This window comes from Cyphomyrmex costatus, unplaced genomic scaffold (assembly GCF_001594065.2).
Source record: "Cyphomyrmex costatus isolate MS0001 unplaced genomic scaffold, Ccosl1.0 scaffold123, whole genome shotgun sequence".
Taxonomy (NCBI): Eukaryota; Metazoa; Arthropoda; class Insecta; order Hymenoptera; family Formicidae; genus Cyphomyrmex; species Cyphomyrmex costatus.
Genome location: NW_017275207.1, coordinates 3006442 through 3023026, shown reverse-complemented (window position 1 = coordinate 3023026; position 16585 = coordinate 3006442). Strand labels below are relative to the sequence as shown.

The window sequence follows — 16585 nt, the reverse complement described above, 5'->3', positions numbered from 1 at the left end:
TGAAATTGTTAATGGTTCAAATTATGATTTGTATATACATACTCTCTGAAGTGAATGACTATAAATTTCTGATTCTCAATGGCTTGCAGTTTAAATGCAGGCGACGACATCGTCTACAGAACGGCGAAACTACAGAAAGCGTGAATTTACGTTAGTTATAATCCAATAGCATTCAGTTATAAATGACGTAACTTTATGTCGGATATATGTAAAATAATTACAACTGTCCCGGTATTTGCTTTCATGGCCATCGTCGATTAATCGTAAGGTGATCCGAGAAATTTTCCATTTCAGCGTATGCGGGATCCAGCACTTCCAGAGAGCGGGGCACAGGCATTTGAATCTATTTCAAAGTACATACTACGTTGTGGTAACGTTCTCCACGGTGGGCTATGGGGATATCGTACCGGACATTTGGCCTTCCCAACTTTATATGGTCATTATGATCTGCGTGGCTCTCATAGTCTTACCAACACAGGTGCGTTTATAACATCAAATATTCATGAATATCAATAAATTGATAAATTTTTTGCAAATTTGGGACATAATATATGTAAAATTTAATATATTTTAATAAATATAGACATATAGTATATATATATATGTATATATGTATAATATATCTGCATTTAAAAATAACACAGATTGTTAAAATACTGTAAATATTATATGTATAGGTATTCATATTTAGCTTGCAGAGTTTTAATCTAATTGTCATTTAGTCTTATGTGCTTGATTTTTTATTAATGAATTAAATTTAAAAAAAAATTAATAAAATACTTTTTTTGTGTATGATATGTATCGAATCGCACTTTATTTTTCAATTTATTGATATTTAAAAATTATGGAATTGCATTTTATTAATTTTACTGATTTAAAAGACATCGTATGTAAATATATGTATTGTGCATAATTTGTATATTTAAAAAACATACATGTAAATAATTCTTTATAATTGGTTATGTTGATATACAATATTATTCTGCAAAAAAATGCTGGTATTCTAAAATAAAAAATTCGCGTAAAAGTGTAGTGTTGCTCTAAATTCGTATTCATCTCGTTTAATGTGCGTCAGTTGTGGCCGTTACAGTGATGTCCGCTTCATGGACTTCCTTTATAGACGTTATTTTCGAGTCACGCCGTAGGAAGCCGTAAATGTACCGAAACAAGACTCGTCTTACCGCCCATATTGCCACGCGGTTGACCCTCGTCGTTTTACGAATATTTATTATTCCAGTCGTTACGTACATAACGCTTTTATTTCTCATGTGCGAGAAATGTGCGTCGAGCAGAGATCCATGCATGCCTCTATGTCATTGTAAAAAAAATTATATTGATTCTGCTAATAATATTCAATGCAGATTATTAACATAGGTATATGAAAATCAGAAATAGGGGTATTGTTTAATGAACTTATATAGTTATTAAGATTTTAGTGAAGAGTCAGTTACGAAATTAGTTTACGATAAGAATTAAAGAATCCTTTTTTTTCAGTTAACATTTAATAGAAAACAAATATAATAATTATTAATAACATTGATTTTTATATTATTATACTTAAAGTCAAACTATATCTAAAGAAATTTAACTATTCATATACATATATAATGAAGAAGATAAAAGAAAAATAGAGAATTTATAAATTAAATTTAAATTCGTTTCAGAATTTATCATTACTTCTCTATTTCTTTAATATTCATAACCCTCTATCGACAGCATTAATGTTATCCGCATTGTCTCTTTGCTCTAAAGAATCTGAGATCTGAAATCGGGTTTCAAGAAAAGACAGTTATCGATCTGACAACTGCACGTGCTGACAAAGATTTGTGTATTCTCCAGGATGCGTGTTACCATGGCAACTTTTCTTTTGCAATTGATCGTTGTAGATACCAAGAAAACTTTCTATTAACTTCAGCCTTTCACATTATTGTACGTCAAAGTTTCGTTTAACCATATTATTTGTGAATATTACTTTATATCACGTTATGTATTGTACATTATATAAGAAATTGTGCTCTTCTTGAAATATTTTCCGTGTATATATATAACTCTATATACAAGATATCTACGATAATAATTATTTCACTCGTGTGCAGAACAAAATAGATTAAACTGAGTAGATAAAAAATCTTATCTTTTTTTGCAGTAATTAAAGAGTTTTTCATTAGAAGCAGCATGTCTAACAAGATTTCTTGCTTTTTATGATTGTAAGACTGAGTTATTCTGTTTTTCGATAAACTTTAGTTCTCTCTCTCTCTCTCTCTCTCTCTCTCTCTCTCTCTCTCTCTCTCATTCTCGTTACTTGTTTATTCTTTTGATAAATTATCACATAGTTTATCTAGAGATAGAACAACCGGCCTTAAGAAGATAAATCTTCGAAAAACTTTTCATCTTCTATTTATATAAAAATATAATAATTTTTCTTCAGACGTACAATAGATATATAGGATGATAAAACAATCATTAGCATTTATATGGCAAATAGTACACATCATACTAAATAAAAAAGTCTTAGTAAAGATAGGTTGAAAACTCAAAATGTATAACACTTTGTATATAAGAACAAAGTTTTGATGAAGAGTGACGTATTTAAAAAAGAAGAAAAATTTCTGAACTTATTTGGTTCTTATATACTGAAATTTTATATTTACTACAATTTTTTTTATCTCGTTATTTACAATTATCTGTTTCTATAATATTAATAAAGATAAAAGAGAATAAAATAGAAATGTAAAGCAAGTCAAATATTCAATCCTGATTTAATGATTAATCATTGAATTCATTTAACGCTTAATGAAGATTCAATCGTCTAAAGAATAATATTAATTGCACAAGAGCAACTCGTGTCTACTCATTGTCTGTCGGCATCAACTGATTGCGTAGCATTCAATACGGTAAGCCCCGTCGATCTCTGTAATTTGTCTGTTAGATTGCCTGCCAATCGCACACGAGATATGTGCCAATTTGTACGGGTCAACACGATGTGTCGACCCTCCTTCTCTTCGTGTCTATCTCTTGCGTTTCCGCATTCGATTAAATTTGGTTTTGGACGATGGAGTCACGTCATTGTCGAGATAGCATAGACGTGTTAAAATAATTCAACGTGAAAGTCCGTATCTTTGCATAGGAGAAGCTATTCTGTCCTATTAGTCCTTGAGTGACAAAATTTTATAGGAGCAATAAAAAATTTGCAAGTAAAAATGAGACGTACGATAATATACATACTACATATCTACAATATATACTACTAAGGTGCTTAATATGTGTAAGTTATTAAAATAACCACAATCAATATCTTTATATTCGTTAAAAGACAAATTTTAATGCACTTATAAAAATGTTTTTATATAAATTTTAATAATAAATTATTAATATAGTACAGAATGTGCGTACAAAACGAAATATATGTAATTTAATTTAATATAAAGTATTTTTTTTACAAAGAATATGAAACTTATATCTTATATTATATTAATATATATTTATCATTTATATTTAATATTATAAACAATAAGAATCTTATTGAATTGTGAAAACACAATCAATAGAAAATAAAAAACCCACAACGCTCACGTGCGGAAAGCTGGATCTTTAATGCTTAAATAATTCCATCTATTTTAATCTCATAAAAGATTTTTTTATTCCATTTAGTCCATTCGAAGAATTTTTACACGGCTATAATGTCAATAATTTAGTCACTCCAGCATTCTTAATATGCCAGAAATCTGTAAATAAATTTATATATTGCGAAAAATATTACTTCGGCCGGGAGTCAAACCTAGATCTCTAGCATTCCGTACGAGTGTCTAAAGCCTTGGAGACAATTTAGACCACCAAGACTTTAATGATATTCTTTGCAATATATAAAATATAAGATATAATTTTATATTTCAAAAACAATGAAAAAATTCCACAATAAAAAAAAGCTTTGAAAAATAAATATAAGAATAAAAAAGATTTTGTTTTATTCTTTTCAATATTTTTAATTAAATAACTTCCGTGAATATGTATAATTTTTATTAAATAAATTTAAAGTTTACATTATTAAATTTATTAAATAAATTTAAAATCTATACATTATTAAATTTAAAGTTTTATTAAATTTTTATTAAAGAATAATTATTTATTAAATAAAAAAGAATTAAAACAAAATTATACTTTTATTTATTCATTTGATCTATTAATCTAATAAATTTATATAGAGTAACGCGATTTCTTCTTTTTACTTATTATGATTTATATAATGATTACAGTTCGAACAGTTAGCTTTCACATGGATGGAGCGACAGAAACTTGGTGGCTCATATTCATCACATAGAGCGCAAAGCGAGAAGCACGTGGTAGTTTGCAGTACGACGTTGCAAGCCGACACCATTATGGACTTTCTAAATGAGTTTTACGCCCATCCTTTGCTACAGGTTAGACGACGAACGAATTACGTGCCTTGAATATTTTATTATGCACTAGACGACTTGTGATTTCGTAAAAATTCTTTATCAAACTCCCAATTTATCATAGTTAAAGTAGCTGAGGTAATTAAGTTAAATCATGTCGTCGAACTTAATTTTAATCACGAATACAACGCGATTTGTAAAAATAAAAAATACATTGAATGAGATATAAAGATACAATTATTATGAAAAGAATAATTTCAATTTTAACTTTTTATAAAATAATTACGAACAAAAAATACATATCCATTATACTCCTGGTGTGCTTGTATAAAAATCTATGGTATTGTAATGACTTAAAAGATACGGAGAGCGTTAATTAATTGCATTATTTATCTTTCTGCGCTTTTGCTTTTATTTTATCATTTTTAATGTTAATGATTAAAAATGATCTGAATACGAGTAGGATTATTATGTGGTGCTTTTATCACCGATGGAACTCGACACCACAATGCGAATGATTCTGCAAGTGCCAATCTGGGCGCAAAGGGTGATCTACATTCAGGGCTCGTGCCTGAAGGATGGCGATCTTGCGAGAGCCAGGATGAACGAGGCAGAAGCTTGTTTCGTGCTGGCAGCGAGAAATTACGCTGATAAAACCGCTGCTGATGAACACACGATACTCAGGTCAGCATTGAATGAAAATTATTCAGTATAACCTTCGTTAACGAAGCTTATAATCGCCGTTATAAATTCCACCTTCCTCTTACTTTTCGTTTTCCTTAATAGGGTTTCAGGTTACGAGTATTAAACATTGCAATTCTAATATTATTCCCGACGATCTATTTTACGACATCTCAGACATTTTTCACTTAAGTTTTTTACTTTAGAATTTAAATAAAAGTTAAGCTTCCTTGTTGACCTTAATCATAACTTCCTTTACTTTCAAATTTAGTTGCAAAGTACAGTTGACTTGTAAAACAAGCGCTTAAAGACATCGACTTTTTGTTCAATAATTCTAATTAAATCCCGAATGGATAAAAAATCTTATAGATAAAATAAAATTAGAAAAGTCTAAAATGTATTCTAAATAATACAATTTTTTAGTTATAATTAATTATAATTTTGAAATAAATTAATTTAAAAAATATGTACATGTATTAATTTAACATAATTTTGACCGAATTGTCGCTTTTTAATGTATTCGTATAAACGGTTTTATTTTCCAATCTTATTATTAATCAAGTAATGTTATTTAATAGAAAATGTAGTTTATATATAATTAAAAAAATATATATACATATAAATTAAAAATATATATATTAAAAAAAATTCTTTTCCATATTTATAGCACAGAATTATTTGCTTGAATAATTTGGAAAAAATATTGCACTTAAATTTCACAGGAAAATTGATTTTGACAATTGTAGATCGTGGGCGGTGAAAGATTTTGCACCTATCGTTCCTCAATATGTTCAAATCTTCCGTCCGGAAAACAAGCTCCACGTGAAGTTCGCGGAGCACGTGGTGTGCGAGGACGAATTTAAATACGCCCTTTTGGCAAATAATTGCACGTGTCCCGGCGCATCGACGTTGGTGACCTTGTTGTTACATACATCCAGAGGACAGTAAGTGCTGTTTAAAGTGTACCATAAAACATAATTAGACCACAAATTAACCGTACTGTAACCACATGCACGTTTTGTAATGTATAATCAGTCACTGACTATTTCTGCACTTCAATATTAATTTAATCTTTAGACATATATATATATATATATACATATATAAATAAGAAGATTAATTTTAATTTCAATTCGATGAAATGTATATGTTAACAAATTACAAATATATGTATGAGATTGTAAGATTTTATTAAATGTGTGCTGTAACGCATTTTACAAAATAATACACAATTAAATATATTATTTTATACTATTGTTTACTCTGTATAATTTTATATTGTGAACGTTATATTGTACAATAAGATTGCATAAAAACGGAAAAATTGAAATCTTGCTCTCCACAGAGAAGGTCAACAGTCGCAAGAAGAATGGCATAGGCTGTATGGTAAATGTTCTGGCAACGAGATTTATCACATAATTCTCGGCGACTCTCGCTTTTTTGGAGAGTATGAGGGAAAATCCTTCACCTACGCGTCCTTCCACAGCCACCGGAAATACGGGGTTGCGCTTGTCGCAGTCAGACCGGCGGAACTTCCGGAATTTTACGAGGACACTATCCTGCTGAATCCTGGTAATCTCGCGACACACATTACCGGTATCTTTTCTTTTTCTTGGGTACTTTTTCCAGCTTTTTATTTCTTGAATAAAATAAAAAGTAAATAAGGAAGGATCTTGAATAACAAGAGACATTGAAATTTAGATCTTGTATTTCTCATTCTTCTATACAAATTTTTGTCAATTTGTTGTATGATATATCGTTAAACTTTCTGTAAAAATTATTTATATATTTATTATGATTATTGTGATTAAATATGTAGTATTCCAGAAAAAAACGATTAATTATACGTCAGGAAAAATTATGAATATTGCAATAACTAAAATAATAAAAACAGTAAAAAACTAAATGTTTAAATAATTTGATTAGTTTTATAAATAGAGAATAAAAGCTGCCATAATACGTGCGCCAATTATGTACTTCTGTACGCAGGGCCACGACATATAATGAAGAAGACCGATACTTGCTACTACATGAGCATCACCAAGGAGGAAAATTCCGCGTTTGTGGTCGCGAATAATCAGGGTGGTATTGGCGAGGGGACGCAGGTGATCGTCGAGACAAAAACGGACGCGACGTCTGCGAATAACGGATCGACAATGAGTACCCCGACGACCAACGCTGTAACGGCGACCATGAATTCTACAGGGGCAACATCGGCGACAACGACGACTACCACCACGACGATATCGACCAGCTGCACCGGTTGCGGCGATGGGAACGGTACAGCAATCAGCAACGGTGCAGACGCGCACCAACGATTTTCCAACAGTTGTAACATTACGCTGAGCGAAACACTCTGCAGACAGGAGACCTGCACGGGGCCCCGTGTGCAGGACCGATCGAACGGTCCCCAAGATCACAGGGCCCCGTTGCCACCGCAGGTTATTTTGCAGGTCCCTAGCACGCCCATACCAACCCAACACTACAACTTACTCGCATCCAATGTCCACCGTGAGTGTCGCATGCGCCTCGCTATGCTTCTTCTTTTTCTTCTTTTACTTTCGTCTCTTATTTCTTTTTAAAAAGTACGATATTATTCGTTCGTCAAATCATTCCTTTGAAGGTATCCAAAATTTAGGAAAATAATTAATATATTAAGAATAGCATAGATTAATTACTATATATAATGATTAATTAGATTGAACTAGAGAGATATAAAAAATTCTAATATAATTTTTATGAACAAACTCAAATTTTAATTAATAATTAACTAATAATTAATTTAAATTATTTAATATTTATTTTTTTTTTATTGAAAAAGCTTAGCTCTTTGAAATTTATGTATTTATTTTCAATTGATTTTTTAAAATTATTAAAATAATTACAATATTAAAAAACCGAAATTTTAAAGCAAATGTATTTCAAAATAAAATTGCTTGCTACAAATGGTTAATGACTCAAAATAAGTACCTGTTTACAATTGGTATAAATATGAAAATATTTAACAATTTCTTAAATTTATATCTTTTTTAGCACTTTTATTTGTTGCACTAATAGGCATTGTTAAATATTGCTTAGAAAGTTATCTATGACGTTTGTACTTGTTAAGTGTTCATATCTTATCACAACACATACACGTACACTTACATAAAACACAATGCTTTGCAGCTGTGAATGTAAAGTCGCAGTAATAATTAATAAAATAGTGAGCACTGTTTTTAGAAAAAGAAGGAACGATAATGATTTCGCAATACAAGCTTATCATTTCTATTAATTAAAAAATTGTAACAAAATGTGATATACATATATTGCAAATTCTTTTAAAATATTAATATTTCTATTTACATATTCTTTATTGAAATTGACAACATATATTGTCTATAAAATAAAATTTTATTAATAATAATTTATTAATAAATAATAAAATATAAGTTCTATAATATATGTAAATGTAAATTAATATTAAAATAATAAAGTTGTTTAAATAACCTAAATAATTAATAGACTTAGAACATAAAGATATGCCAAATGCACAAATTATAATTTTATTCACAAAGTTGTTTTACCTTACTACTTAAATTTTATTGTTTTATTCTACTATAAAGCGAAATTACATGAAAGTTTTGAAATAATAACGCAATTGAATCACATATGCAATTAAATATTTATATATATCGTTAATCAAAGATTAACCTACAGAAATGTGTCGAACGATTCCTTCCTCTTCATTTATATAATATTTTTCTTCATGTGGTTTATGCTTATACATCGCTTTATGTGTAATCTGCGTGCATATATTATTCATGCGCCATTCAGCAGTGGTCATCAACGATCTCCAATAAATGCAATTTCTGAATAGGAAACTGCAAAGCTATATGTAGTGTTAAAACTAATTACTCGCTTCGTTGCGAGTTCTATGTTCGGCAGTCAAGGTAATCGTCCATATAGATTTCGGTTGCGATATGACCGATGCGCATCAAAATAATAATTTATAATACCATGAGTTAATCAACGTATTCAAAAATACGAGAATAAAAATAGAAAATACAAAAATAGAAAAAAATTAACTAGTTATTGACAATTAAAAAAACAATTAAAGTTATTAACAATCTCGAAGACGGTAAACTCAGGTAGATGAATTTGTATGAATGTAGTAATTTTTTAACTATAAGGAGGTGCAAACGAAGACTTATGTTTTAGAATGTACAAACATCGATTCATGTCATTTTCAATATGATAACTACAATTTGAATCTATCTGCCTGCTGAGTCGATTGTTCTTGAAATTGTTAATAACGTTAATTGTCCTTTTGATTGTCAATAACTTCTTAATTAAAGGTTTGCGAACAAAAGATTCACTTGCTTCGAAAGTACAAGCGAAGATCTATCAATTTATTGTAAATAACTACAATTTAAATGTATTATTAAACTTAAGTCAATAGTCTTTGAAACTTCAATTGATGATAACTTCTTAACTAAGGACGTTTTGAGTATAGTAACTGCATTCTTTATTAGAGTTGATCGTCCTCGATACTTTAATTATTAATAACTGTTTAAAGGTGTGTAAACAAAAAAATCAACTTGTTTCAAAATGTGCAAACAAGTCTATTAACTAATTTGCTCGTGGCTCGGGAGATAATGTAAAATTATCTCCTCAAAAGTTGTTTTTTAAACAACTTTTTTATCTGAAGTATGCAAACTCGAAAATTCAAAACATGCATACATATGCAAATGATGAGCAGTCGAATGAACTGTAGAAAGTTTATTTTTTCAAAAGTTGGGGGCCAACTTCGCATAACGTTTTTTTAATACGGAATTATTGAATTATTTCCCGTCTTAATAACATTATGTCTTTTATTAATATTTATCAGTTATTATGAAGACATTTCTTTTGACGCTTCTGCAATATCGGCCAATGATTATTATGAGAATCAATATCGATATTAGAATCACTTATCGCGGTCAATCTTATATGTTACAGCGACTTATCTCGACCCCGGCGGATTCGGGGATTCGAGACAATGCTTAAAAGAGGGAGGATCAACGCCACAAACACCTATCACGGGAAATCATCTTGATGTGCCACGATCTCTCGATCCGAATCCAAATCTGCTTAGTCCAGAAATTCTAATGCAAAGGAGAGGTCAGTTTTATTTTTTAACCGTTTAAAGCATTAAAGAATACTCTTTTCAATTATAGAAAAAATATATTAACATTTCTTTTATTATATCTATACTAAAGAAAAGTTTAAACAAAAATTATATCGAATATAAAATTCTGTCATCTGATCTAGTATCGTTCATATACGTAGTTTGTCATTTTTGTAAAGTTTGATTTAGTTTCTTATAATTTTTCCAAAATTTTAAAAACTGATGATTAAAAATCATGTAAAATTATATTGAACAAAATTTTATTAAAATTTGTTCCTGTGCATTTGACATACCTTTGCGTGAGATGTATTAATTTGAAATACTTTTAATTGATAGTATTTCTATTTTTAGAGTTATTTAATAAATAGTTATGAATTTCAGTATTTGAACTATACATCAATATTTGTATAATACTAACGAAATAAAAATATCCATTTATTAAATAGTTGGCTGAATCCTCCTTCTTCGTTTCAAGTTGATCAAAATAAAATTATCATACATTATGTAAGTTTGTTTAAAATAGAACAAACTTTTTTTGAAATATAATATTTCTAGGATATGGTAAAATATACTCTTTTGTCAATTAAATGTCTTCATAAAATATTTTAATACTGTTTCCATACTATAAAAATTAAAAATTTTATGGCTCTGAATGTTTTTCATAAAACATTATTAAATTACTTCTTATTGTAAAGAATTTTTAATATATATTTCTGTTAAATAGTTAACATTAATTTTAAATAAATAAAGGTTGCCCTTTTTTTAAATATAAAATTTTTTATGAATAAATAAAAAGTGTATAGGTATGTCTAGCTATTTATCTATGTGTTTTCAAATTTTAATTCAATAAATTATCTATTGAATTAAAATTAGGTTACTATTTATCAAATTGAATTTCAAAACATTGTAATATTTAAATTGAATAAGGCAATGCCACAACAGTCTAAGCTGGATGACGAATGCTTTTAAATAATTGCGTGTGAATTTATATACTACATATGTAATTCTTCGATTGCGCGCCGAAATTTTTTCAGACTTGAAACGCAACACTAATAAACTACCGTAATATTGCAAGTTAAATTGACTAACCATTTAACGATTATTGATATCGTTTACGCATCTTATATCGATCTTAATAAATAACGAATTAAAAATTGTAAATAATTAATTTTTTTAAAATTTTTTATTACGAAAAATATTACCTTGGCCGGGAGTCGAATCCGGATCTCTGGCATGCGAAACCTGGTAGTCAAAAGGCTTACAACTCTCACATGGAATTCCAGAGATCCGGGTTCGACTCCCGGCCGAGGTAATATTTTTCGCAATACAAATTAATTATTTACAGATTTTTAATATGTCACTCATAGATTTCAATATGTCATTCAACATTATTAAGATTCAAGATGCTATGAGCATCAAAATTGTTAGATTGTTAGTCAATTTAACTCGTGATAGTACTGCGGTAGTTTATTACAGTTTGCGTTGTAAATCTAAAAAAATTTCGGCGCGCATTAAGAATATATATACGTAGTATATAAATTCACACGAAATTATAAATTAGAAGCATCCACGATCCAGCTTGATCGTTACGGCATGTTCTCATCGGTATTTAGTTTGCACTCTCACGGTCCAATAAGATTTGATATTATTTATTATATGAAATTAAACTCAAAGATGTAGTTTTGTATATATAATAAATTATAACAAAGAGTAAATATATACTATAAAAATTAAAGAAAAGTATCGACATATAATTAACAAAATATTTCGTATATTAAACAGGGAAAGAAAAAGAGAATTTTTTGAAATATATTTTAGGAAGCAGAAGACCAAGTATTCTACCAGTACCAGATATGTTAACAAGTTCAACGTTACATCTTCCTGGTCAAGAATCCTTAGACCACGAAGCTGATGAGTCGGAAGATGAAATGGATGATGATGTTCCTTGGCGATCGCCAAGCGAGAAGATCGCGTAAGTATTTTATCTTTTTCTTGTCTTCCATCGTGATACATTACATGGAAGGATATCCATACTATAGCACTTCTCAACGATTATACAGCACGAAAAATAGCTTGAGAAATAAATCGGGTAGAAAAAATTATTAGCAAGAATTTTTGTCTTTTCTTTTCTCTTTCCGAATTGTTTAATATACTATGTTATGAATATATCGACTTTAAGCACAATTGCAAAATTTTCTAAGGATAAACAATTTCGCACCTTGTCTCGTGCACCTGCATGATTCGGTCTTGTGCAACGGATTTTTTTATTTATGTGCATTATAAACGTATCTCTTATATACTTATGCATATTGTATGTATTTTATATTTTTTTCTACACACTATTAATACATTTGAAGATAAGTAACTTGTTAAAGAAAAGTCTAAAATTTTTTTAATTGAATTTATGAATATATATTAATTTAATAATATCATAATAATTAATAATTCCTGGTATAATTTGTATGTGTATTTTTTAATATATACATATTGATCCCTTTTTGTGATTAAATTAATTCTTAATATTTAAAATTTTATTTATCAGACATAAATTGAGTTTCTTTCTTAGTGAATTGTTTATCGGAATTGTCTTGCAAAATTAATAAAAATAAGAGAGAAAATAGCCGCATATTATTTAATCTATTAAAAATCATTTTATTCTATATATTTTTTTAAACGTTTTATTTTTTTACTTAACAAGTAGAATTCTCATAAAAATAATGTTATATCTTTGGCTACCAATATTTTTTAAATTCTATTTTATATATTATTGTAAAATTTTAAAAAACCTCTGCCGAATTACGTCAGAGATGGGGTCACTCATATTTTCCTGAACAAAACCGTACAACCATACAGTTCGACGCGTTTTTAATTTAATGACATCATTAGTGTTAAAACGCGAAAAAGAGGATGCTCATATAGGTGTACTCCGGGAGTTATATGAATATACTGTCTACCTCCCGTTTCTTCACGGTATGCTTTCATCTTTATCTTACGTTCTCTCGACATCACGATCATGTCAGAAAGTTAGTATTAGTTTACGTAGGCGTAAGTGTTGACAGTGTAGTGAAACGACCTATATTTGCACCCTCTAACTTTTACAAGCAGAAATGGTTGCAATTATAAAATATTCTATTAGTATGAATCTGAAATTTTATAGAATAACTTAAAGTATTTATCAAAAAATGTATATAATATAATATTAAAATCTTAATGTAATCTCAATTTTAAAATTAAATCTTAATTAAAAAATGTAGATCGTGAAAAGCGATCGTGTAAATAATAACTATATTATACGTGCATGTAATTTACTTTGTTACCTCTATTAAGCCTGTGTTTATTTGTAAACATAACTTTTATTCATGTTGTGTATTCTAATATTTTAGAACGGATTTCGAATTACTGTTTTATTATAATATGTTTATAATATTAAATAACTAAAAGTTCGTTTTCTTTAATGTTTATTCCTTAATAAATTTTTAATTTATTACAGAAAATATTATGTTTATATACCTAAATATCTATATATCAGTTATCTTAAAGCAGTTGTGAAAAGATTTAATATTCATAACATTCAAATATATTAACAATAAAATTTTATTTTTAATTTTAATATAAAAATTTACTTAGAATTAATAATATAATTAATTGATAATTTGTTCTTACCTTCTAATTTTTATTTTATACGTTTATTTTTCAATGGAAAAGAATTCTTTGTAATAATTAATATTATGTGTTGTTGTATAGTTAAAGATGCGATGTTAATTAATGTAGTGACACGTCAATGACACACGTAAATCGTATGCGTGTAAGTCCTACTGAATCGGTAGTACAGACTGTTTTAGGATTTCCTTAATATTGCAATAACCTTGAAATCTGAAAAAATATGATTTAAAGAATTCTATTTATTATAATATTTATGTTTTCAAAACAAACAATTTTTCCCTTTGATATTTTGTCATAACATAAAAAATAACACACCTGTTTTATCGAGTAAAAAAAACACCCTGTACGCGAATTATTTGCGCGGTTATCGTAAATTTTTTAATTAAGATTTTAATGGCTTTAATAATGTTTTATTTTAATAGTCTTAAGTAGCATTAGTGCTATGCCTATATAGCTAGCAGTAAATATGATCGAACTCTTCATAGTTAAGAAAATTTGGAATGTGTTTTTGTGCAAAATATTATAGAGCTTCGAGAAGTAGGTCCCCAAAATTAGAAATCCAACGACGGATTTTTTTAATTACAATTTGTATTATTTTATACTTTTTTTATCTATCTTTCTGAGAAGTGTCAAACACGATAGATCGGATGGTTTTATGCGCAACGCGAATGTTTTGTCGCACTGTTTATTCATCTTTAATCGTTTAAATATAATCGTGCAAATCAATGGTCAATGTATCCTGTCTCAATGTCTCTCAATGCCTGTTTCACTAACGGCACCGGACGGTGCCGTTGAATCGCTGCTCGATGCTGTCCTGCCTGACACCTTATATGTCCTCATGGATGTTTTCGATGTCTTCCTTCTTGCATCGTCCTTGTGCACTGCCGTCTTACCGCACGACTTCCGTCCAGCAGCTTCAAAGGGTGAGTCTTTTACTTAACGCTTCTACACGTCTCCATTTGATTTGCTTGTTTATTTATATTACAATATACTTTATTTGTTTTAATTTTACTTATTATAATATAGTTTATGTACATATATAGTTACATAACTTAGAAACTTGCTCGTTAAAGTGGTGTCGTAAGTATGTATTGGAAATAACAATATTTCGTCGTTAAGAGAAGACGCTGTTGCAATAATTCTACAATTATAATATATGTGTTATACATATGTAGTTTTTGACTACACTAAATTAAATATAAATTTGACTGTTATTGGTTTCCTTCTTCTTGTTAGTTTATTGTTTATCAATCGTACGGTCTTAAAAAGATTTTAGTATTTGTTAAAATTACGTCAGCCTGAAAAAAGACGTTATTACTACTTTAGATAAATATTGCGAAGAATATTACTACGTCGATCCGCCATCAGAGGTCTATCGATATTCGCAAATTTCTCGCAAGTGCTGAGATACGCGTATATCTGTATATATAGAATCTCGATTTAATAACTTAAACAGGCGTCTAAGGTAGGTTTCCATTACAATGCCTTACTGTTGAGTCCAGTTTCCACGAAACCGGGACGAAACGCCAACTTGCGATATTCTTCGCAGAGTTATTATTATTTTTCATAGAGTTTGATTTATCATTACTTTAAATATTACATCGTTAAATTTTAATATATGTCTTTCAACATATTATTAAGATAAATAGAATAAATAGGCTAATGAGAGTAAATTCGCTGTTAGTAATGCGAAATTATAAAAATATATATTTATTAACAATTAAAAAATATCATATATAAAATTACTAGATATTAAGCTGATAAGAACAGATAAACTCGCTTTATTCAAAAGTTTTCCCCAGGGGGGCATATCTCCCCTGGGGTAATACAACATAGAAAAGCGGCTATGCCGCGCGCAAAAAAAGTTATATATATATTGCGGGGGGCAGGAGGCCCCCCCCCATGGGCACTAAACTACGTTGCTGGGGGATTCTTCCCCCAGCCAACGAATAAAAATATCACAAATAGCTTAATCCGCCCAGCTGGTAGACTGTGTAGTATCTGTTCTTATCAGCTTAATATTTAGAAGTTTTATATATGATATTTTTTAATTGTTAATAAATATATATTTTTTATAATTTCGCATTACTAACAGCGAATTTACTCTCATTAGCCTATTTATTCTATTTATTTGAAATTTTCGACAGTCGATTTTTATATTTAATTTTTATATTATTAAGATCCAATAAGATGCTATAAGCATCAAAATTGTTAGATTGATTGTCAATTTAACTAAAGTGATATTACCGCGGTAGTTGTTTAGAGTTGCGTTGTAAGTCTGAAAAAAATTTCGGCATGTGATAGGGAAACTACATACGCGGTATATAAAATTCACACATAATTTTAATAAGCATTTGTGATCCAGCTTCGACCGTTATTGGTTTCCTTCTTCTTGTTAATATAAATTAAATTTTAATATTTATTAAATACATATCATAAGCCACATATAAAAATTATATAATATGAAATCCACAGTAAAACATAATTAATAGCATATATGTATTTCTTAAATTATTCTGAATTATTAATTTGGGATAATTAATCATTTTAATTTTGTTGTTACTTAAAATGCAAATTAATAATGGTTAAAAAGAAAAATTAAAGTTCTACGCTGAACTTATATTTATAATCATTAATTTTATCATAAAAAATTCCTAAACATTTTTTATCTAATTAATCATGGATATAAACTATTTTG

At 28.7% G+C, this 16585-nt stretch overlaps 1 protein-coding gene across 1 annotated transcript in view; it reads left to right on the top strand.

Annotated features, from left to right (window-relative positions):
* The window catches only part of SLO2 (slowpoke 2), a 101886-nt gene that overhangs the window by 76609 nt on the left and 8692 nt on the right, over positions 1 to 16585 (top strand). Inside the window, exons 8-15 of the mRNA XM_018549342.1 lie at positions 295 to 478; positions 4254 to 4418; positions 4858 to 5078; positions 5822 to 6019; positions 6421 to 6647; positions 7065 to 7586; positions 10056 to 10217; positions 12043 to 12196. Coding sequence (XP_018404844.1) covers positions 295 to 478; positions 4254 to 4418; positions 4858 to 5078; positions 5822 to 6019; positions 6421 to 6647; positions 7065 to 7586; positions 10056 to 10217; positions 12043 to 12196 — 1833 coding nt within the window. The remainder of the gene's footprint in view (positions 1 to 294; positions 479 to 4253; positions 4419 to 4857; positions 5079 to 5821; positions 6020 to 6420; positions 6648 to 7064; positions 7587 to 10055; positions 10218 to 12042; positions 12197 to 16585) is intronic.